Source organism: Grampus griseus (genome assembly GCF_964374135.1).
Source record: "Grampus griseus genome assembly, chromosome: 15".
In the NCBI taxonomy this organism is placed as follows: Eukaryota; Metazoa; Chordata; class Mammalia; order Artiodactyla; family Delphinidae; genus Grampus; species Grampus griseus.
Window position 1 is genome coordinate 44,155,516 of NC_139009.1, and position 24,770 is coordinate 44,180,285.

Below are 24,770 nucleotides of genomic sequence, written 5' to 3' on the forward strand. Positions count from 1 at the left end.
GATTCATTTAATTACCCGTATTCTAAAGTCATAATTTTTTAAAATTTAAACAGATGTGTTTTGCCCAATATTCTCAACAACATTGATTGATTTATTCAACATATACCTATCAATTACCTACTTTGTGTAAGACAAACTAAGCATATGCATTTTCTTCCACTTCCTAGCAAAATCCCACTGAAGTGCATTCATGCATTCTAGAAGGAGAGCAGATGGGATTATATTGAGGATTAAGCCAGTGCAGAGAAAACCACAGTCTAGAACAAACATGCAGGTGCACCTATATGCATGTGTACACACAAGAAAGCTGCAGCCATGCAGAAGCCTTTCCTGCCAGCAGAGTCTGAAGAAATACCAAACCTAGATACAGCAGAAAGGGGCTGTAGGACAAAAATCAGGATTCTTATAATATGTATATTAGATAGCCAAGCCAAACCTTTTATCTTACTCCTTTACACACAGAATGTCTAGGAGCAACAATGCTGGTTTTCAGCTAAAACCACAACTTTTTTTTTTTTTTTTAATTTAACAATCTACCCTGAAAGCATTAGAACATCTTCATGCTCCACAACAAAGCCTTCCTTACTTGGGCACAGGGTGGAGGGAGAAGAGGAAGAGGCAGCTGTTTTCCTGCGTTTCACCCATGGACTCTAAAGTGAGGCACAACAGTTGATACCCTGCTCACTTACAAAGAGTTCAAGAATCCTTTGTTTGTTTTTTTAATTTTTGAGGAAGAGGAAAAGCAAAAGCACAAAAGGGTGAAAATAATCAACTCACCTTAAGGAAGCAGAGCTTTTAAACTTATAGATGTTTAAAGTTTGTAAGTGCTATCCTCAAAGAAATTCATGAAGACATTGCATCTATTAAAAATGAGCAACTGGAAACTATGGAAACAGGAAAAAAAAGAAACACTGACGAAAGATATTCAAAAAGGAGAACTGATAGTCAAAGGAAATAGATCTCTTGAATTGATCTTCCACATTACCTAATTTTTTTTGTCCTTTTTCTCTCTGTTTGGAAGAATCTATCTAAATGGTATTCTGAATAGAAAAGAGAAAATGAAGGAGAACAAAATTTAATAAGTGAACAAATGGGACTCATGGAGTGCAATGAAGGATAAATGAAAAAAGATCCACATCTAGAAAGAAATACTCTCATAAAGTATGATAAAACCAATGATAAAGAAAAAGAGTCTAATAAAACATTCCAGAGGAAAAAGTATATTACTTGCAAAAAAGAAGCAGAATCAACTGGCTTTAGTATTCTCGTCAGATATACTAGATGGTAAAAGGCAAAGGAATGATGTCTTCAAAGTTTCAAGCAAAACGAAATGATTGAACTATGAATTCTATTCACAAACTATTAACTGAGAAGGCAAGATAAATACATTTGCATATTATAGGCCTGTGAAAATTAAATTACCTGCTTTATATCTTTTCCCAAAAAAATTACTTCTAATTAGGTATACCCCAACAAGCTGGGAGGGAAATGTGAGACAAGGAGGACACGGAATAACATAAAACAGTAGATTTAACCCAGGAGAGTTACCCTAAAAAAACAAACATAGATAGATGGATAGACCCAATATAGATAGGTAGATATGCAACAGACTTGGAAAGCAACTAGTGTAAATTAGAACAAAGTGTTTGAGAGCTCAAAATATATCTTCAAGGGCTTCCCTGGTGGCGCAGTGGTTGAGAATCTGCCTGCCAATGCAGGGGACACGGGTTCGAGCCCTGGTCTGGGAAGATCCCACATGCCGCAGAGCAACTGAGCCCGTGAGCCACAATTACTGAGCCTGTGCGTCTGGAGCCTGTGCTCCGCAACAAGAGAGGCCGCGACAGTGAGAGGCCCGCGCATCGGGATGAAGAGTGGCCCCGCTTGCCACAACTAGAGAAAGCCCTCGCACAGAAACGAAGACCCAACACAGCCATAAATAAATTAATTAATTAAAAAAAAATTAAAAATATATATATCTTCAAGAACAAAATGGATTCATTTTAGCAAATATAGTACTAATTTTAGGGAGCTAAAAGGACACTTTAAGTGGCAGAGGATTAATACAATTACATTTCTTTCTCTGCAGTTCCAATTACACCTCTTGATTTTATACTGACTTGTACTTGCATAAGTACAATATTGTAAAGTTTATAGGTTTTCAATGCTTGAGAATCAACCTATAAACAAAGCACAGAAAAACTGAATAAAGTCACAGAACGTAGATGTTATAAACATATAGTAGTAGCCAATTGCAGAAGCAGTGAAAATGATAATAAAAGCTAACACATATTACATATTTAATATGTAATTAAAGCACTATGCTGAAAAAGCCTTACATGCAATAACTCATTGATTACAAAATGGCAACACTGAGAAGTGGCCAAAAGAATGTATTCAGGAGCAAGACTGTTTGGGTTTGATATCCAGTTCCACTGCTTACCAGTGTTATGACCTTGGGCAAGTTGCCATATTTTGTCAATATATTTATTTCATTTTAAGACTTCTGAAATTGAGATGAGTCTTACACTAGATGGCATGTCATAAATGTAACTGGTAGTGGTTATTTTCTTTGTTAGTAGTACAAAAAAAAAATAGTGAGCCCTAGAATCAATGGCAAAGGGGAACTGCTATAGTTTTAAACAGACTTTAAATTGGGATTGACATATATATACTATATATAAAATAGAAAACTAATAAGGACCTACTGTACAGCACAGGGAACTCTACTCAATACTCTGTAATGGCCTATATGGGAAAAGAATCTGAAAAAGAGTGGATATATGCATAACTGATTCACTTTGCTGTACACCTGAAACTAAAACAACATTGTAAATCAACTATACTCCAATAAACTTCTTTTAAAAATAAAAATAAAACAGCCTTTATGACAACAATTAAATGCAAGGCATGACCCCTGATTGGATCCTGAATGGGGGGAAAAAGGCCAATAAATGGTGAAAGTTGAAATCATTGTTATTTTTCTAAGATGTGATAGTAGTATACATCTTTGGTTATAGAGGAATCTTTTTATTCCTAGTCATTGATTTTTTTCAAGGTTCAGGACAGCTGTCTTGTAGAATGAGCCACATTTTTTGTTTGATAATTTTCTTATACCCAGGCTTGACAAGAATACTACACAGGTATGGTTATATATAGGTGTTGTACACATGAAGTTTTAAAAACTCATTCTTATACAAAATTCTTAACAGAAAATCCTTAGGAAAAACCATAAACAAAAATATAAAGCATAGGATTAAAAAAAGAAACATTCTAGCTTGATTTGAAATCAAATTTCCAATCTCCTTTCTTTTTCCTTGTACCTAAGAAATGAGTATGTACAATATTCACATTTGCACCTGGATATTTGCTAGCATTCTGTCACCTGTGAACATGATGTATTTTAACCAAAAATCTCTGAAGGCCAAAACTTTTCTCCTCATTTATTTTTCCCAAAATGTGTATCCCAGTCCTCTTAAGTCTTCTTGTTACCACAGAGTAAATTATATTTAAAGGAGTGATTGGAGGGGAAAAAAGATCAATATTGGAAATTAACAGAAATGGTCAATTACTATCTTAGGCAGCCTCTGGAGTAATTAGTGTTAAACAACCTCATTGCATACCAGCTGTTAATTTGAACAAATGTCTTTATTTTTATCGGTTTTTGCCCTTTATATCTCTAAATGAGAAAGTATTATAGAGATATGGGATAACTTTTAACTCAAAGCCCAAGTGGTTGGTTCTCATTTCTGTCTCAGAAAAATTTCAACTAGAAAAAAAATTTAAAGTTTTATTCAACCATATTTTATAACATGGCACAGATATACAATTTTATACCTGTGTGTGAATTATATTAGAACATATTAACCTCTCTTGAGTTTCAGTTTCCTAATCAGTAAAATGAGGAAACAATAAAATTTAACTTCTGAGGTTATTACAAGGAATAAATCAATTATATAAATTTGTATCTATAAAGCGCTTAAAATAGTGCCTGGACACATCTATTAAATGAATGAAATACATAATAAATCTCAATCTTCATAATAGTTCTTACATCTCATATTTGTTATTTTCTCCATTTTAAAGGTAAGAAAACTGAGCTCTAAAGAGGTTAAGTAACGTGCCCAAGGTCACACATGTAGTAGGTAGGATCAGAATCTCACTAGCCTAACTCTTGAGCCCCTGCTCCTAACCACCTCACTATTCAGTTGTACAGAGTTTGCATATAGTTATTCAGCCATTGCCTTATTATTAGAAAATCAGATATCCAGTGTTTTTTTTTGCCATTACAGCTAATGCCACAATGAATTATCTTTATACATACATCCTTATGTGTCAGGGCTTTTGTATTTAAAGGAGAAAGTCCAAAAAGTAAAATCACTAGGCCAAAAGGTTTGCGTATTTTTAACTTTAAAAATTACTAATTTTGGGCTTCCCTGGTGGCGCAGTGGTTGAGAGTCCGCCTGCCAATGCAGGGGACACGGGTTCGTGCCCCGGTCCGGGAAGATCCCACATGCCGCAGAGCGGCTGGGCCAGTGAGCCATGGCCGCTAAGCCTGTGCGTCCGGAGCCTGTGCTCCGCAACAGGACAGGCCACAACAGTGAGAGGCCCGCGTACCGCAAAAAAAAAAAAAAAAAATTGCGAACTTAAAAAAGTTTATTATAGCAGGTCTGTCTTTCCTTTTACAGTATCTGGATTTCCTGTCTTACTAAAAAATACCATCCCTACTCCAATTATATGAATATTCTCCTAATTGCTTCATAGGGAAATATCTTTAACTCATTTACAATTTATTTGCTTTTTTTTGGCAGCGCTGCCTGGCTTACAGTCCCCGACCAGGGATCGAACACGGGCCCTCAGCAGTGAAAGCGTGGAGTCCTGACCACTGGACCACCAGGGAATTCTCACAATTTACTTTTTATATAATTTATGATAAGGTGATCTAGTTGGTTTTCCTATAGATGAATAGCAAATTCCACTATCAGCATTTATTGATTAAAACATCCTTTTCCCACAAAAGTGAAATAACACCCTTGTCACATATTAAATTCCTTATGTCATTCTCATACTCAAACCAAATTATTTTTGATCTCTATGTCTTGGGTTCATGCTCCTTCATCCCTTAGAATAGGCCTCTCCCAGCTCTGTAAATCCGATTCCTACCATCCATTAAGGTCCTATACAAATGCCGAGACTATTTTATTGGTTTCCACGCTTCCTTCTTCTCATCCCTTGCTAGAGGTAATCACCCCCTCCTTTGAATGTCTGCAATACTTTATCTGCACAGTACTTCTCTAACAACGCTTCTCACTTTTAATATAATTAGTTATTTACAAGTCCTGTCTCCCTTCTTAGGTGGTAATATTTTGGTGGACTTGATCTATATCTAAGTCATTTTTTTAATATCTAAGTCATTTTTATAGCACCCTTAGTACTTTGGACAGTGCTTCCAAACCACATTTATTAGATGAATAACTGCACAACTTTCTTGATCTCTCCCCAGATCTGTAGTTCTGCAGCTAATTGAAAACTGCCACATTAAGACTAACTCCCTTGTGTGCAGAAAAGCGTAGTTTTGCCAAATAAAGGGGAATTTTTCTGGAATCCATGAAGCAGAAATTTAAAATAAACAAAATTTAAGATTGTGTATTCTGTACCATATTTACATGAGAAAAAATCAAGAGACTATTAAATGAAGTAATTGACTATTTTTTCAAAATAATTTCTAGGCAATGATGGTGTTAATACAGATTCAGGACAATCTTCTACATAGTTACATTCAAAATTCTCTATGATGATAACTGCATAATGATGACATCAGTGCGAGGTAAGATTAAGTGCCTTATGGAATCATCAAAAGATACAACACAAACAGGCATCATAGGCAAAGTAGGTGTTCACTACACTGCAAAATTTTTAGAGTGCTAGAAAGGTCCCCTGCTTGCCTCTAAATATCTTCCCACTCAGTGAGCTAATGCCTAAAACTTTACCATCAATATTCAAGCCTCTCATTTAAAAGTCTAAACCAGTGATTCTCAACCATGGGCCATTTTGCCTGCCAAGGGACATTTGGCAATGTGTGCAGACATTTCTGGTTGTCACAACTTGGCTGGGGGTAGGGGGGAGGGCGGGGTTGCTATTAGCATCTAGTGGACACAAGCCAGGTATGCTCCTAAACGTTATACGACACACAAGATAGCCCCTCACAACAAGGATTTTCCTGGCCCAACATGTCAACATTGCCAAGGTTTTGAGAAACTGGTGTATATTCTGCTGAAATGCAAAAACATAATGTCTTTAATTTAACATACACATAAAAAAGCCTCCACTTCAATCCAATCAAGCCTTTCTTCCCCTCTGCTCCTCCTCCATGCTGTCAAATCCAGTGGTTACCTGCTTATCCTCATCTTCCACAACTCCTCAGCAGCATTTACTTGACTGAGCTAGCTGGTCATTCCCATGGTACACTTCTTTCTCTTGACTTCCTTGATATCTCAGTTTTCTGATTTTCTTTCTGCTTTACTGGGCACACCTCCCCAGTCCATTTCGTTAATTCTTCAATGCTGTTCAGTATCTAATGTTGCAATGACTCATCTTCCCTTTGTTATCCTCATTTTTTCCCTAAATGATGTCAGCCAGAACCAGTAAATCTATATGCTAATAACGCCAAAATTTATAACTCCAGCTCTGACCTCCTTACCTGAGCTTCAGGTTTATTTAACCAACATGTTAGCTGCAGTTGGATGTCTAACTGATATCTACAACTTAACATGTCCAGTAAATAAACTATACTCCAATAAAAATTTAAAAAAAATAATAAAACTTAACATGTCCAAAACAGAACCCTTGATTCAGAAATTACTCTTATTGTAATCAAACCACATATGTAAGATGTTAACAACTGGGGAAATCTAGGTTTGATTCTTGCAACTATTATATAAGTTTGAAATCACTTCAAAATAAAAAGTAAAACAGACAAAAACACAGGGCTCCCATCAGTCCACATTCTTCTCTTCCCTTTTTCAGTAAACTGCACCACCAGTTCCTCATAAAACATATCTAGACATCATCATTAATTCATCTCTGTAAGAACATGTCACATCTAATCCACCAGCAAATTCAAGATGCTGTAGCTGAAAAATATATCCAAATTAGGCCACTTCTCCCCACCTCTGCTGCTACCAGCTTCCTAACTGGTCTCCCTGTTGCCATACTTGCCCCTCCATTAGTTTCCTAGGGCTGCCATACAACTAAGCCCACATGCTGAGGGCTTAGTTGCTCCACGGCATGTGGCATCTTCCGAGACCCAGGCTCGAACCCATGTCCCCTGCATTGGCAGACAGATTCTTAACCACTGTGCCACCAGGAAAGTCCCAGGTCTGGGGGTTAGAAGTCTGAAATCAAGGTGTCAGCAGAGCCACGATCTCTATGAAACCTCTATGGGAGGATTTGTCCTTACCTCTTGCTAACTTCTGGTGGTTGCTGGCAAACTTTAGCGTTCCTTGGTTTGTAGACACATCACTTCAATCTCTGCCTCCATCCTCACAAAGCATTCTCTCTGTATATCTGTCTGTGTCCAAATATCCCTCTTCTTATAAAGACACTAGTCATTGTATTAGGGCCCACCCGAGTTCAATGATCTTAACTTTCCATCTGCAAAGACCCTATTTCCAAATAAGTTCACACTCACAGGTTCCAGGAGTTAGGACTTCAGCATATCCTTTTGGGGAACACAGTTCAGCCAATAACATTCTCTATAATCGGTTTTCCACACAGCAACCATAATGATCTTCACGAATGTACATCAGGCCACATTACTCTCCTACTTACAGATCTGTGTCCAGCTGGCCATCTCCTACCACTTTGCTCTTACACTCCAGCAACATTAGCCTTCTTTCTGTCCCTCCAACACACCAAGCTTTTCCTGCTGGAAATTGCTGTGTGGCTTCCTCTTCACCATTTCAAGTCACAACTCAAATGTCACTTCCTCACACAAGTCTGACCATCTACCTGAGCAGCATGTCCCAGAAGCATTCTCTTTCACACAACCCTAGTTTCTAAGCAGCAGTGACCATTACCAGAAATTATCTTACTTGTTTTTTATCTGTTACTTGAACATAAGCTCTATTGAGGCAGCTTCCATCACTATAGACCCAGAGACTAAACCAGGGCAGACAAATATTTTTCATTTTTATTTAGTCAAATACATCTCTTTTCCTTCATGACTTCAGGATTTCCTATCTTACACACCAAGATCATTGAATTATTCTCCTAAGTTTTCTTCTATTGTTTTCTTTTTGTTGTTCATTTAAATACCTAATCCATTTGGAATTAATCTTGAACTGAATGAACTGAATTAATCTGAACTGACTGCCTCTGTTCCTCTAAGAGAGCACTAATCTCCTGCTGTTGATTCCATCCCACACTATCTGCTGACTACACCGAAAAGCCCTAACGGACCATCTAGAAGGATGGTGCTGGAAATGCACTTCCCCACCTGCCTGATGAACTCCTATAAATCCTTAAAACCTCAATTCTAATGTCACCTCTCCTGGGAAGCCTTTCCTGTCCAATCTCTGCCCTTCTTTATATCTTCACTCTAACATCTCTCTACTGTATAATCTATAGTACCTGCCTCATAACATATATAAAGTACTTACACTAGTGCACGGAAGAAAGGCTATATAAATGTTAACTACTTTATTATATCACAATAGCTTACCATTATTTGTCTGTGTAATCTCCCTTGTTAGACCATGAGAGAAAGAGGACAGAGACCCATTTATTTGCCATTTAACAATCCCGGTGTTTGCACACGTATTAAGCATTAATAAGTAAATAAATTAATGAACAACACCTCAATTCTGGAAAAAAGTAATTTTCTTTGATGCTGCGGATTCCTTTTGTTTTAAAAAAGGAAATTTTTAAAACAAAAAATAGAAAAACAGACTGTTCTTCCTGCTTTTTGATTTGGCTCAAATTGCGCGGGGGGTGGGAGGGACGACGACACACAAGGGGCGACACAGTCTTTAGCAGATCTAGCACGGAGGTCTAGCTTTTCCCACCTCCAGAAAGACAATGACAGGTGCTATAGAACTAACACTGTATAACCCATTATATTAGAAATGAAAACAACGGCTTTTTTTTTAAGATGGGGAGGGGAATCCAAAACTTTTTGTGTTTTGAATAAAGTCAGAGATATCTGAACCTCATGTGAGTTCATAACCTCACATTCACCTGACCCTGAACCCCACATAAAGCAACTTATCGGCTTCCTTAAAAAAACAGCAACACCCCCCCCCCCAAAAAAAAACAGCAACCCAACACTTCAACTCTGGGATGAAAGAGACTCCCGTAAAGCAAAATATGTAGGGGCTGAGCTATCTAGCTGCCCTTCCCACAAGGAGATTCTCCGTCTAGGCCATCCTCGGAGAATTGCAGTATTCTTATACGAGGGGACGACAGGTTTCCTCGGCTCGGGTATCCCCGAAACCATGGCTGCGGAGACTGAGCCGACCCCCGCCCTGCGTTAGTCAGGAGCTGGAAGTAGTGAGGTGACCGCGGCCCACAGCAAAAGAAGCGGAGAGAAACTTCCAGCGGGAAAGATGAAGTGTACAGAAGCTACGTGCGAAGAAAAGGAAAAGCAGCGAGAGGGTAGAGCAGTCAGGAACACCGCCACTTCTCACTTCTCCTCGCCACCTCGAATTTTCTCATCTGAAGACCAGCACCCGCCCCGCTCACACTCTCCTGTAGCTGCTCCACGAGCGCCAAGCCGCTGCCCAGCCGGTGGAGAGCCGCGCGGGTGGCGGAAGGGAACAGCCGCCGCCTCCCGGACTCACCAGCTCTCCGTGCCGCCACTTCGCCGCCGCCGAAAGGGCTGGTCCGAGGCCCGTTCTTTGCGCGTCCGCTCCCGGGAAGCCGCTGCCTTCGCTCCCAGCCACGAGACTGCGGTTGCGCGCGACAAGGTAAGCCCGGCCGGCGTCCCGGCTTCCGTAGGCGGACGGCTCGGCGGCCCCGGATGTTGATATACCGCCTGCCCCGGAAACGGTGGCGGGAAGTCCAAGGGGGCGGGGGTGGTGTTGCTGGGCTCTCCGGAAGGAGACGTGGCGGCTGTTGGGGCCCGGGTTGCCTGGGCGCTTGGTAGTCCCGCCGCCTCCTCCTCCTCCTCCTCCTCCTTCCCCCTCTCCTCTCCACTGTGGGCCGAGGGGGTTGTGGCGGCGGCTGGAGAGCTCGGCGGCGGAGGATGGAGGAAGGAGGCGGCGGCGCGCGGAGTCTGGTCCCAGGCGGGCCGCTGTTACTGGTACTCTGCGGTCTCCTAGAGGCGTCCGGCGGCGGCCGAGCGCTCCCCCAGCTCAGCGATGACATCCCTTTCCGCGTCAACTGGCCCGGCACCGAGTTCTCTCTGGTCAGTGCCCTCGCGAACTCGGTAGCCATCTCTCTTCCTCCTGGCACTTAAGGGTTCGGCCCCTTCCCTCAGTATTCTGCGTTTTTTCCCCCTAGAACCTCCTCTGCGGGCGCATGCCTCCTTCCCCAATCCAAAGCTTCATCGACCCCGCGTTCATTCATTCAAACGGCAAGTGTTATCAGACACGTTCTGTGGATGTGCCCTCCATGCTACGCATTCCGGGATCCAGCGGTCACTTGCTCTCCCCTTTAAAAATCTGTCGCACTATACCTTAGCAACACTCCCACCCTGTGGAAGAAGCTTTTCTAGAACCACGTCAGGCGCACACATTTGTCTTCTTTGGAAAGTCCTCTGCAGCTCTTAACTCCACCAGCAGCCTTCTGTCCTTCAAGGAGTATTACACACCCTACCTACACAACCAGTTGTACTGCGGATATGAGTTCCCTCTCTCATATTCGTTCTTTCTCCCTTGTATACACACACAGTACATAACATATACGCACAGCTCTTTTTCCTTCAGAGTTGTTTCTGAGAGGGCTGTTTGGCCTGTGAGATGTTAACGACGCTCTATGCAGAATATCCTTTACAGTTTTGATGTATTACGGCTGTTATTTAAGACCCCAAAACATGAGATTTTATGATCGGTTTTCCTACATTGAAAAACATATTTATAATCTCAAAGTAATGAATATTTGCAGTCCTTCTTCCTTTCGGGAGTGCACTGCTGAGAAGTCTTGCTATCCACGGGAGGCCAGTAGAAATTGGGCTCTTGTGATACTTACCGTATGGTAATTAATTCATTTATTTCAAATGGAAGTCGGGGAAAATGCAACAGTTCCCCCCACCCCGCTCCGCCCTGCAGAATTTTTTTAAAATTCTTATTCCAGTTACCTGCAGTCGTTCTACTTGGAAGACTGTTTTAGTATATTGTTCTATTACTATTTCACTGAAACGTGAATACGTGATACTAGGATGTCTGCACAGAATGTCCCAGGATAACGGATGTCATCAGTACCACAACAGACTTCTATTTGCAGATGTTAGTTTTTGCCAATATTTCACACCTGGTTTGTTTCTCCACCTGTCTTCAGTTCTTCCATTCTGGTAGTTCAGTGGTTCTTAAGTATTTCTTTGGGAAGCCAGATTAATCTTTGCATTAATGCCAAGAAATATTTTTAAAATTAATTTTTATTGGAGCATAGTTGGTTTACAATGTTGTGTTAGTTTCTGCTTTACAGCAAAGTGAATCAGTTATACATATATACACTTTTTTTAAGATTCTATTCCCATATAGGTCATTACGGAGTATTGAGTAGTGTTCCCTGTGCTATACAATTGGTTCTTATTCAGGAAATATTGATATATTAAAATACTTATATGAAAGTTTGTTACAAGTCAGATATAACTAAGAGGCTTGGGATAAGAATATTTTAGTCCAGCCTCTGTTATTATTTCCAAAGAGCACACTTGGCATGAACTTGGCAAATGTTTAAAGAATGTGGTCATTAAAATTTTTTACTCTTGCACCTGTGTTTTGCTTTTTTTTTTAATTTAAAAAGGCATGCGGATATGTGGCCCTAAAAATTTACTGACCTATACGTAGATGACTAAAACTAGCCTTTTTAGAAGTTACTACTAAATTGTTCAGTTTTCTTTCTGGCACTGGTGTTTGCTGGCTAAAAAGAGGTTATGGTAGAAGATCTCGGTCTTAACGTATGCTGTACCAACCTTTTCTATATCTAACAATTTTATTTTGACATTTTGTTTTTAATTACTTTTCTTTGACAATGAAGCATAATCTAAGATGGACACATTTGAAAATTTGGAGAGAAATTCTTTTTCTTTTCTTTTTTTAAGTTTGAGTTATTTTGAGAAAAATCTAGAAACATTTTCCTATAAGTTGGCAAAAGATCTGTGGCCCTCACACAAAAATAAGCCCCAAGAGTGATTATCATTGATCTTCGGTTTGTTTTTTTTTTTTTTTAGTATTTTTCTAATCTCAGGGCTTCCCTTCCCTACTTTGTGTAATTGAAACTACAGCCCTCCACACCTGGCACTGTCATTTTGTTTTATAGGCCAGTTGGATGGACATTTGTGTGTAACTAAGCAGCTGTATGAACTAGGATAAAGGTCTTTATCTCTCTCCCACCTGAAATTGGAAGGGACTTGATTAGAAGATTTGAATTTTCTTTATCTTTAAAATTCTTCTGTGCTTTAAATCATCTTCCCCTTCATGTATATCAAAATAATACATAATCTTTCAAATTTGCTTAGAAAAGTATTAAGCACCAAAATTGTGTACATTTTTAAATGTTTACAATAATTAATGATTATGATATTCTTTCTTTACTGGTTTTTAGAAGTCAGTTTTGTTTTTGTGTATATTTTCCTTCGGAAATAACATCTCTGTGTCATTAAAATGTTCGATTATTCATTACTTCACAGAGTTTATGAATTTCACCGAAGGAAAACCACAAAATAAGTCTCATTTTCTTTCTACTTCTTTTGTAAGTATAGAAATGTATTCCCACTCAAAAACTTTCCCCAGACACTACTCTTGGGAAAAATGGTGACCAACTCCATGGTTTGAAGCATGTTATATATATTAACAAGTAGTGCCATTGAGTTTATTTTACAGCCTCTCCAAGGATAGTTTTCTCTCTCATCCTGTATCTTAATTCTTCCAGACTCATGTCAAACATTAGGAATTTCTCCCCTGCCAAGATACTTTTTAAATTCCTTAATCTTAAAGACCACACCCCCCTTGATTAGTTTCATTATATTAAAATCTGATTTTTATCAAATCACTAATCTTACACTAGAAATACTTTAAGGTATTAAGTTATATAGAACAAGTTTTTTTACACTATCTGTGATTCTGTGCATTCAGAATTATATTTTTTTAAGTAAAAACATGTTTTACAAAATCAGAAGGAAGCATTTTAGTAGTAGATCAAAAAAAAATTTTTAACTTAGAAAATCACAAAAGGTTAACTTTTCCCCTGTAATTTCTATTATTAAAAATTAGGGTAAAGTTTGTTAAAATTTTTACTTCATGATCCCAATAAGTGATGCACTATTTCAGCAAAGAGTTTTCAGATAGAAGAGTTGCCACTTGGTCTGTTTTATCAAAGAAGAAAGTAGCCCTTCCTAAACTAATGAAAAATGAATCTTTGCAGCAACAACAAATCTTCAAATAAGAATAGTGATGGTTTCTACTTCTGTTACCTTTTACCTAAACCTTAAAAGCGATAGGCAGAGGAATGAATTTCTTCACATAGACGTAAAACCCAAGATTAGTTTTAATTACAAAGAAAGAATTGTCTTCCTTTCTTTGCCGTTGCTCTAGACAAGCAGTTTCTTTTTCCATTGTTAGCATTGTGGTAAATATTTTAGTAAATGAGTCAATATTGCTGTAGAATCCAGTTCTGAATATTAAGTTGCAGGTACTTCACAAATAGAGAGAGGATTAGATTTAAGTCATATGCTACTGTCCACCTTCCCTACAGTACAGGAATGATTTGACAAGACTAAGACTTCAAGGCCATCCATTGCTAGCTAAATGAATGTAAGTCATGCTTTGTACAACTCACTATCATATGTTCTGAATATATCCAGAAAACACCGAGAGACATTATAAGTGCTTTGTCTTACAGCAGTTTGTTGGCTCAACTGAATAAATGTTTCTAAGGATCCCTTTATCACAAATTTGGCTTTACAACTCTGACTTTCAAATCTCTTTGATTTCTCTCTTCACTTGTGATGATCTTTTAAATAAGGATCTTTGGCCATAGTCCAGGAGTCTATATAGTAATCTAAGAAAATGTTAACAAAAGTTAGTTCAAACATGTTAAAACAGTTAAGAGCACATAGAATATGGAATCAGTCTGCTAGGGTTCATGTCTGGGCTGTGCTACTTACTGGCTATATTACCTTGGACAAATTATTTAAGCCCTGGGCTTCAGTTTCCTTTTCGGTGAGATGGGTACAATGCTTGCTTCGAGCATCAATCAGACAATAAATGTAAAGAACTTAATTTGGTAGTGTCATATAGCTAATACAGCTAGTATTTACTGCTCTGTTTTGTTTTGTTTTATTGTCTTGGGAAAACATCTCCTAATTTGTATTTGTGTTTAAGATAACATCAGTTTCAAGTAGTACTGGTTTTATTATAGTTAGGAATTGTTTTTATCAAACTGAGAAAAGAGCAGAGATATGTAATAAGGGTGGTTCTTTCCTTGCCAGGGATAGCCAAATAGTATAGTGGGTTTACAATGCTGTAAGAAGAGAAAAGTTAAGAGAGAATTGAATTGTCAGAGAACACCTCTCATAGACTTTGAAAACTTCTGCCTTAGTAGTTAGTGACATATTTGCTATCACAAAGCAGAGATTTCTTTTTAGTTAAATAATATCAGTTATATTAATTGAAATGTTCATTTGAATTACATTGGTTCATTTTGATTTGTGAATTTGTTTGGTTTTATACTGTAGACCGCTTTAAGGATAGTTTTGTTGATATATACCATGAATCCGCAAACTATACCTTTGGGCTGGCCCACTCCAAACTTTATTTTTGTAAAGCTGTTTGTTTTCTCAGAATACAACCATGCTTTTTCATTTACATATTGCCTGTGCACTTACTTCCTACAGTGCAGAATTGAGTAGTTGCAGTAAAGACCATATGTTATCCAAATATGAAAACTACTACATTATATTATGTTCAGGTGTCCCATCCAACAGAATTGAGAGTATGTTTATAAAGTGCTGTAAATTCTCATATATAGGTGGTAACTGTTAGTCGGAGTAATAAGTATTCAGTGATGATGTATCCATGAACATTGACACCTCTTACTGCTTTTTAATCTGTATTATAACTTCAGTCTGTTGCATTACTACTTTTTTCTTTTTACTCCAAACTTTATTTTTGTTCCTTATTTTTCTGTTACATTGTAACACCAGGATAAAGTTTGTCATCTTCATTTTGTCATTAAAAAATATGTAGAATCTTTTCCCTGCCTTTGCAAGTATGTTTAAAAATCCTGTTGAAGTGATGAATTAGTTTAACCTGGGACTGTAAGTTAGTATAGTTCAGTTTAATCAGCTAAAGTAATGTACATTTTTTTGTTCTATTTCTAGCCTACAACTGGAGTTCTGTATAAAGAAGATAATTATGTCATCATGACAACTACACATAAAGAAAAATATAAATGCATTCTTCCCCTTGTGACAAGTGGTGATGAGGTAAGTTTTTATAAATACATTGATAATCCCTGTCACCAAAGATATTTATTTAAAACATCGCAACTCCATACCTTAAAATAAAATTGAGTGACAGGTTTCTCAATTATTCTGTCTTACTAAAAATATAGTAATCACTTTTTTATTGAAGTATAGTGATTTACAATGTTAGTAATCCTTATTATTCCTGAATTCTTTGAGTTTTACAGTTCAACTTGGAAAAACTAGCAACCAGTTATTAATGTTTTAGATGAAAATCTAACTCCATGGATGTTTTCTTTTATAGAAATGAAGGTTTTGAAACAAGATAAAATTTTAAATGTGTATGTGACATTTTTTATAAAGAATTGCTAATAAGTAAATCTATAGGTACCTTGTGCTTTCTTACTACCTTAGCTCATACCCGTTTCTTCCACCTAAAATGCCCTAACTGCCTCTTATCCATCCTTCAAGGCAATTACTTCTTTCAAGATGAAACACGAGAGGCAGCATGGTAAAATGGAAAGGACACCAGCCTAGGAGCCAGGAGGCTGAGGTATAGGCTATAGTTAGCTGTGGAGCCTTGAACAAATTTGAAACTCAGTTCCTCCACTCAATACGTTTATTGAGCTAATTACATAATATTTTCACAATCTGTAAAATGGAAGTATTAAACTCAGTGAGTTTAGGTTTCTTAGGTTTTGTTCAGACTTAAAATCTGTGAAAGACAGCTATCTTGTTTTAAACCACCTTAAGACACAAATACACACATATGCAATTACACACGTATTTATGGCATTCAAGTCTGAAATGTAAAAATATATGGAAAACTGAGAAGTATATTAAAACTTTCCAGTGTATTCTATAAGATTCAACTATTCTGAGGCTTTCATAGATAGAATTTGTTTGGATACAAGCATTTAATAATTCTGAAGTAGGTTTATAAGAATTGTTCAGGAAACTGATACTTAACCTTTTTCTAAGAGAAGAAAGAATGGAAGATTATTCTATGGCTCCATATTTTATACTTCAATTCTTTTTCTTTTGGATTATAGTTGATTTACAATGTTGTGTTAGTTTCAGGTGTACAGCAAAGTGAATCAGTTATACATATACATACAGATATATGTATATATGTATGTATATATATATGTATATATACATGTATATATACATACAGATATATGTATACAGATATACATATCTACTCTTTTTCAGATTCCTTTCCCATATAGGTCATTACAGAGTATTGAGTAGAGTTCCCTATGCTATATAGTAGGTCCTTATTAGTTGTCTATTTTATATATAGTAATGTGTATATGTCAATTCCAATCCCCCAATTTATCCCTCACCCCACCGCTTTCCTCCTGGTAGCCATAAATTTATTTTCTACATATGTTACTATTTTGTTTTGTAAATAAGTTCATGTGTACCATTTTTTTTTTAGATTCCGCATATAAGTGATATTATATGATAGTTGTCTTTCTCTGTCTGACTTACTTCACTCAGTACGAAAATCTCTAGGTCCATCCATGTTGCTGCATATACTTCAATTCTTTTGAAAGAAGTGGCATGCCATAGGATCTTATTAAAGGTTTTGACTTTTTTCACCCTTTTATTTCCAAGCATTTGTGGTTTGACCAATGAGTTAATACCTAAACAGCAGAGTTGGGTGAAGTTCCAGAATAATTGTATTAAACTCTAATTCTTTCATAGGAAGAAGAAAAGGATTATAAAGGCCCAAATCCAAGAGAGCTATTGGAGCCACTATTTAAACAGAGCAGTTGTTCCTACAGAGTATGTATTTTATGTTCACTTGATAACTAGAAAATAAATTTCCAGCAGCCAATAGGCCCTTGAAAATAATTCTGTTTCTTTTTACTTTATTATGTTGTATCACATTTTAAGTTAGTTGTAAAACTAAACTGTTGCTTAATAGTATTTTGTTCATTTAAATTCCTGTATAGTATATGCAGCAAACACCCAATAATATCAATTATCAAATAATATCACCAAACTGCTTTGAATGTTTTTCAGATCAAAAGAAAGTTTCTTTATATACAATTTTAATAAAAACTGCTCATGGTTATTTTTTTAGGCTGTGTAAAAAATGATCCCTTGGCCAGGTGTTTATTGTAGACCCCAGGTATATTTAGACCTATTTCCTTCATAGAATTTTCACATTTAGCTAATTAGTGAAAACAATGAATAAGCTTCAGTAATTTCATGTTTTCTGAGGCATAATAATAACTTTCATTTAATGAAAGCTTGCTGTAAATCTTCAGAGAAATCTTCAGTTGCTTAAAATATCAAAAAGGAATTCAGTTGAGTTGTGTGGCTTTTGTACATAAATACATCCATCTGTCTTAGATTGAGTCTTATTGGACTTACGAAGTATGTCACGGAAAACACATTCGGCAGTACCATGAAGAGAAAGAAAGTGGTCAGGTATTTTTTTCTTCAAAATATGAAATGTAGAACATTATAAAATGAAAACTTTAATAATGAGGTGGATGGTTTTAAACTGTATTCTTTAAAAATGTATTTGCCAAATACTTACTATATTTTTATTTTATTTTTAAATATAGAAAGTAAATATTCACGAGTACTACCTTGGGAATATGTTGGCTAAGAATCTTCTATCCGAAAAAGGTTTGTTTCTACAGAGTGATTTAGTAGTAATGCTGGTATTTGGTTTAAAGTATATGTTCAAATTGGAATTTAAAAGATTTTCTTGGAGACTGTATGAATTTTAAAACACTAAAATAAACTTCTGAACAATCCCATAGAAAACTTTTTCAAAGAGATCTTTTCATTACTTTCTGTTTTAGCAAACATTATGCTTTTTTTCTACCTATTAATAAATTTTTAAAATCTGGTGAGCCATACATATCAGTGTTATTTTATATAGTGTTAGTCTTTTGCTTGGTTTAAACAACTTTTTATATATGGAAATAGACATGTAGATGTATCCCTCAAATTATGAAATATTTTTATTCATCTATATTATTCAAATTGGTCAACTCATTTAAGATTAAACCTTTCACTGAGATAAAAACACTTCAGAAGAAAACTGTCGTGGCCAGTTCTTATGCCTCAAATAGAGTATTTCCTAAATAAAGATGTAATGATTAAATATGACTGTTCTTTCAAAAGAAACCATTTCAAGGAATCTAGCTAAAAGTATGTGTATGTTTTGGGTCTTATTTTTATTTAATTTAATTTATTTATTTATTGGCTGTGTTGGGTCTTTGTTGCTGTGCGCAGACTTTTCTCTAGTTGCGGTGAGCGGGAGGTACTCTTCATTGCGGGGCTCAAGCTTCTCATTGCGGTGGCTTCTCTTGTTGCGGAGCACGGGCTCTAGGCACGCAGGCTCAGTAGTTGTGGCTCACGGGCTCTAGAGCACAGGCTCAGTAGTTGTGGCACACGAGCTTAGTTGCTCCACGGCATGTGGGATCTTCCCAGACCAGGGACCAGACCCGTGTCCCCTGCACTGGCAGGTGGATTCTTAACCACTGCACCACCAGGGAAGTCCAGGTTTTCTTTAGAAAGAAGTTTAAGATTACAAAGTTGATGAAAACTTAGTCATTTATATCTTGTATATAAGTCACTGGTCATTATTTAACTTACTTTTGTATTAATCCACAGAACAAGAAGCGGAAGAAAAGGAAAAATCAAAAGAGGCAAGTGATAATTGGTGATTTTCAGTCTTAACATCTATTGTTAGACATGAATTTATAAAACTTAATTGACAGAATATAGCCATGTGTTCTTTATCTCTCAACTACCTCAAAGGATTTAGTCAAAGAAAATTTGCAATATGTTAGATTTTTATGAGAAAAGTTATGCTATAATACTTTTATTTACTTTAAGATCATACAAAAATAAATGAATTTATCAAAGATGTGTCTGGGAAAGTTTCTATAACAGCATTATATCACTTCTGTGCTTCGCAGTGGTTCTTTCCCTCTGTTCAACATTGGAGCTTTTGCATTTTTTCTGTTGTTTGGACCCTATTTCCTATGGGTAAAACAGATAAATCATAAATGTAAATAACAAGCTACCAGACTGCAAGCATCTTAAAAGCAGGGACTGTCTTTTTTCTCTTTACCCCACAGTGCAAAGCAGAGTGCCAGACATAATGTAGGCCCTTCGTGAATGCTTATTGAATGTGAATGCATAATTGATGACTGAAAAATAGGATTGTTTAAAAAGAACTATTCCTTAGGGTGACCAGTTACAGTTTTTAAATGCCCCTGTGGTTCAAGGAATGCTTTATGAATCCTAAGAATTTCCATAAAGTTAAATAACTTATTGGTAGAGGATATTTCTATAAATGGTTTCATACCATAATGATTCTTTCATTAGAAGTAAAGTTAAACGGCAAAAGGCCTTAAAGATTACTTAAAAGGGATGCCCATAACTTAAAAGGGTGGCTTTGGGGGAGTTGGTAAGCTATGCATAGACACACACAGCATTGCTATTTTAAAAGGTTTTAATTTTACAGACTACCTTTGAGATAAAATATTTATCTCAAAATATTTTTGGCTCTGGAGGATAGCAAGATGGAATTCAAAGTGTGAAATGATCAAGGAAGAGGAAGAAAAGGGTAAGGGAAGAAAACTAACATTTATTGAGCCCCAATTCATAAGCCAGATGCTGTGCCAGGCATGTAACAAAGGGTAATGTTTAATTCTCCCTACAGCCTTTGAGTATATATTATTATTCTACTTTTATGAATGACAAAAACTGAAATTTGGTCAAAGTCATAAGGCTAGTGAATGCAAAGCTTGGATTTTAACCCAGGATTTTCTAATTCTAGACACTAGGATGAAACTAGCATACAAGAAATCTCAAAATACTTTCCCCTGGAAACATTTATTTATTGCCTGTTTTGGGACCGAAGTGATACAAGATGAGCTCCCTGCCTCCAAAGAGCTTGCTTGGAGATGATATTAACAATATCTTTTAAAGCCCTTCCATTTAATTCTTCTTGTGTTTATGTCGATAAAAGTATGGGAGCTAACTCCTTAATAATCCTTGTCTTCTGGGGTGATCTCCTTTATTCCCCCATTCCGTGAAAATTTCTTCATCTGTCTTTTGCTGGCCATGAATGGATTTGTACAGGAGTTTATATGCTGAGAAGTATGTCTGTTAATAACAGGGAAGAAGAGTAAGCAGATCAGTGAACCAGCACAATATTTAGATTTCTGTTTTAGAACATAGTGTTAACTCTGTAGCCCTACTTTTTGACAAATCAAACTTCAAATCTCTAGAATCTAAATTCTAACATAGGCATTCACTTGAGAGTTTAGTGAAGAAAGCTCTGACCAGCCCAAGTATAGTAAGTTTCTATATTTTATCTTAGTCACTTTATTTAGAACTTTTGAAAATAATTCATATTAATTATGTTATTATAGCCTTTTTTATGTAAGTGTACATCTTAATTTTAGCACCAAATAAAAATTTTCTTTTATTCTGTATTAAATTAGCTCTGAAAATATGTATTTGCTCAAATAAGAATATGAATGAAAAGAATAGTAGAGGGAGAGCTTATAGAAAGTACAGAAATGTTACCTTTATAAATGTTAGTTTATGAATAAAATGTAGTTTTCTTCCTTTCAGAATAAGTGCTTCTCCATCCTCACCCCACCTCTATTTCTAATGAAAAGTCTGTCTTATACTCTTTTTTTAAGATTCCCACTAAAAATATCGAAGGTCAGATGACACCCTACTATCCAGTGGGAATGGGAAATGGTACACCTTGTAGTTTGAAACAGAACCGGCCCAGATCAAGTACTGTGATGTACATATGTCATCCTGAATCTAAGCATGAAATTCTTTCAGTAGCTGAAGTTACAACTTGTGAATATGAAGTTGTCATTTTGACACCACTCTTGTGCAGTCATCCTAAATATAGGTAGGATGTGGATTTAATATTTTAAACATGAAATGCACACATGCTTTAAAGTGTCGTTTGCTTAGGTTTAATGCTTTGTTCTCACTGAATAGATTCAGAGCATCTCCTGTGAATGACATATTTTGCCAGTCACTACCAGGATCACCATTTAAACCCCTCACCCTGAGACAGTTGGAACAGCAGGAAGAAATACTGAGGGTGCCTTTTAGGAGAAATAAAGAGGTATGAGAATTATCTAACAGTATTTCTTTCAGTGCTTCCTTTTCCAAATTTCAGAGCATATATCAGTATTTTAATGATTTCTGTAGTATAGTAGTAGTCATTTATTTTCCTGACTCAAAATTGTCAATTCCAGTTCTTTTGATTTTAATTCTTTTCCTTATTCTAATACTTCTCAGAAACTATTTTAGCATTCTCTTACACTCATGATTCCATAATTTTCTTTTTTATTAATTTGGCTGCATTGGGTCTTAGTTGCAGCGCGCGGGATCTTCACTGCGGCTTGCGGGATCTTTCATTGCAGAGCACGGGCTTCTCTCTAGTTGTGGCACATGGGCTCCAGAGCGCACGGGCTCAATAGTTGCGGTACGTGGGCTCAGTATTTTGGCATGCAGGCTTTGTTATCCCATGGCATGTGGGATCTTAGTTCCCCAACCAGGGACTGAACCCATGTCCCCTGCATTGGAAGGCAGATTCTTAACCACTGGACCACCAAGAAAGTCCCCCATGATTCCATAGTATTTTAAAGTTTGCCATCCTGTTCATTTCAGTTAAGTTTAATTTTTAGCTAGTTAACTGGATTTACCAGCTAAGCCTCTTGAAAAAATAGACTGCAGCCCATCTCCTAATGCTTTATTTATTCTTCAGCTCATTGCTATTTATTATGAAACCATATTTCTGTCATTCTTCTTAAACTGTTCTTATTAAGGTCAACAGCAATCTTTTGCTTCTAAATTTGCTGAACATATGCATAACTTGATCTTAGCTGAGCGTTAGAAGCTTGAACTTTTTCTCCTTTCTTTACTACAGGTCATTATCTCTGGTTCTCTCTGGTTCTGATCTCTCGTGTACTAGTTCTTTCTCTGATTCCTGCTCCTTAAAATGTTGAACTTCCCCTGGTTCTGTCCATAGCTGCTTTCTCTCCTTATTGTACATAGTCTCCTTAAGTAAGCTCATCCATGAGTTATAAATATACATCTGCAACACTGATCTTTCTCCTGAACTCAAATCACAATCAAATAATTAACATGTATTGAGTCTTTACAACTATTATCTAATCCTTACAATAGCGTATAAGATTTACTATTATCCACCTTAACAGGTTAAGGAACTGAGGTTCAGAGAGGGGAAGTGACAAGTGATGGGTTAGAGATTAGAATCAAAGTAGTCTGATTCTAGAACCTGTCCTCTTAACCACCTCTCTCTGCTGCTTCTCCCTTTTGATATGCTATCTTCCCTTTTCATCTGCATATTGGATGTATATACATTTTCAGTAATCTCAAACTTAACCATTTTTTTCTCTTTCACACTGACCCTTTTGTAGTCTTCCCCATTGCTTTCAAAGCAGTGTTCTCTACCCAGTTGTCCAAGTCAGAAACGTGAGTCATTTTTCTTACCCATCTCTTAATTCATCTCTAACTCTAATCATTTACTCAGTGCTATCAGTGTTATCCACTGACTGCTTTTCAACTCTGTCCTGTCATTAGTTCAGGACCCCATCATTTTCTAAGACCAGAAACTAATGTCCTCATGCATCTTCTTTCTAATTCCTCCCACACAGCTGATAAAATGTTCTTTCTGAAGTGAACATTTGATTATTTATTTAATCTTTTGGTAGTTAACATGATCTATACCTCAGGATAAAATCATTGCTCATACAATGATATTATCAAAGGAGAGTCAAGGCCATTTGTGGGGACTTCCCTGGCAGTCCAGTGGTCAAGACTCCGCGCTGCCAATGCAGGGGGCACAGGTCAATCCCTGGTCAGGGAAGTAAGGTCTCACATGCCATGTGGCATGGCCAAAAGATTAAAAAAAAAAAAAAAAAGACCACTTGTGATCTACCTTCAGCTTCATCTCTCATCACCATTCCCTTGATCCCAGCTATTTTGAACAACTTAAGAGTTTCAGAAAAGTACCACATTCTTTCCAACCTCCTTGCCTTAGAATATACTGTTTTGCCTCTTCCTCTGTTGTCTTCTCCCCTCCCTCCCTATATCTGATGAACTAATAGAAGGTCAACACGTGTATGCTTGAAGATATGCTTCCAGTGTCACTTCCTTTGCAAATGAGCCATGACTTCTAATGGATTACCCACGGAAGAGATCAGTGTTTCCTCTTCTGTGGTCTTGTGTTTTATTCAGTCCTCCATTATAGCACTTTTATGGCTAAAATTTGTTCTTTTTCCTATGGTTCTTCATTTAAACGGAGGGAAAATAAACTATGCTTTTGTTACTTGGGGTTTCCAGCTCCTTGCATGATACCTAGTATGCTGTTAGTACTTTATAGTGGGTTAATTAACATTTAACTGCAAAGCCTTCTTCTCCCCTTCCTCTTGGATACTTACTGCGAAAGTATTGCCAGACTCTTTGTGGATGTTGTGAACCCTGCCATTCTGAGAGGAGGAAAAATTTATCTTAAACTTAATCTGCATTTTATTTGAAGTGATGTATTGAAAGATTAGAGATGGAATTCAGTTCTCATCTTCTTCTTGATAGTAGTTTAAGTACTGACAGGTACTTAAAGTCAGCTTGATCAAAATGATTCACAAGTCCAACTTTAACTGTTCTTCAAGGTAGAAGTACCAGTTTATTTTTCTTTAATTAATGTGTTTAATCTGCAAGTTGAGAAAAATTATTTTTAAAAAGCTACATATGGAGCGCTACCCACCACCAGTCCCTCCCATCAGGAAACTTGCACAAGCCTCATAGATAGCCACATCAACCAGAGGGCAGACAGCAGAAGCAAGAAGAACTACAGTCCTGCAGCTGGTGGAACAAAAACTACATTCACAGAAAGAGAGACAAGATGAAAAGGCAGAGGGCTATGTACCAGATGAAGGAACAAGATAAAGCCCCAGAAAAACAACTAAATGAAGTGGAGATAGGAAACCTTCCAGAAAAAGAATTCAGAATAATGATAGTGAAGATGATCCAGGACCTCGGAAAAAGAATGGAGGCAAAGATCGAGAAGATGCAAGAAATGTTTAACAAAGACCTAGAAGAATTAAAG

General features: G+C 37.0%; 2 protein-coding genes across 7 annotated transcripts in view; one reads left to right on the forward strand and one right to left on the reverse strand.

The window, feature by feature from the left end:
* Positions 1 to 9,977, reverse strand: part of ASB3 (ankyrin repeat and SOCS box containing 3) — a 93,778-nt gene extending 83,801 nt beyond the window's left edge. For both annotated transcript variants that reach the window (XM_082672500.1, XM_082672499.1), the window contains exon 1: positions 9,837 to 9,977. The gene's annotated coding sequence lies outside the window, so the exon portion shown is untranslated. The remainder of the gene's footprint in view (positions 1 to 9,836) is intronic.
* Positions 9,978 to 10,060: 83 nt separating this feature from the next.
* The window catches only part of ERLEC1 (endoplasmic reticulum lectin 1), a 40,805-nt gene continuing 26,095 nt past the window's right edge, over positions 10,061 to 24,770 (forward strand). For all 5 annotated transcript variants that reach the window (XR_014297842.1, XR_014297843.1, XR_014297844.1 and 2 more), the window contains exons 1-8: positions 10,061 to 10,402; positions 15,539 to 15,643; positions 17,336 to 17,416; positions 17,990 to 18,067; positions 18,208 to 18,271; positions 19,268 to 19,302; positions 21,316 to 21,539; positions 21,632 to 21,761. Coding sequence is in view for 2 of the 5 variants with exons in the window: in XM_082672796.1 (XP_082528922.1) it covers positions 10,241 to 10,402; positions 15,539 to 15,643; positions 17,336 to 17,416; positions 17,990 to 18,067; positions 18,208 to 18,271; positions 19,268 to 19,302; positions 21,316 to 21,539; positions 21,632 to 21,761 (879 nt within the window). In the remaining 3 variants the exon portion in view is untranslated. The remainder of the gene's footprint in view (positions 10,403 to 15,538; positions 15,644 to 17,335; positions 17,417 to 17,989; positions 18,068 to 18,207; positions 18,272 to 19,267; positions 19,303 to 21,315; positions 21,540 to 21,631; positions 21,762 to 24,770) is intronic.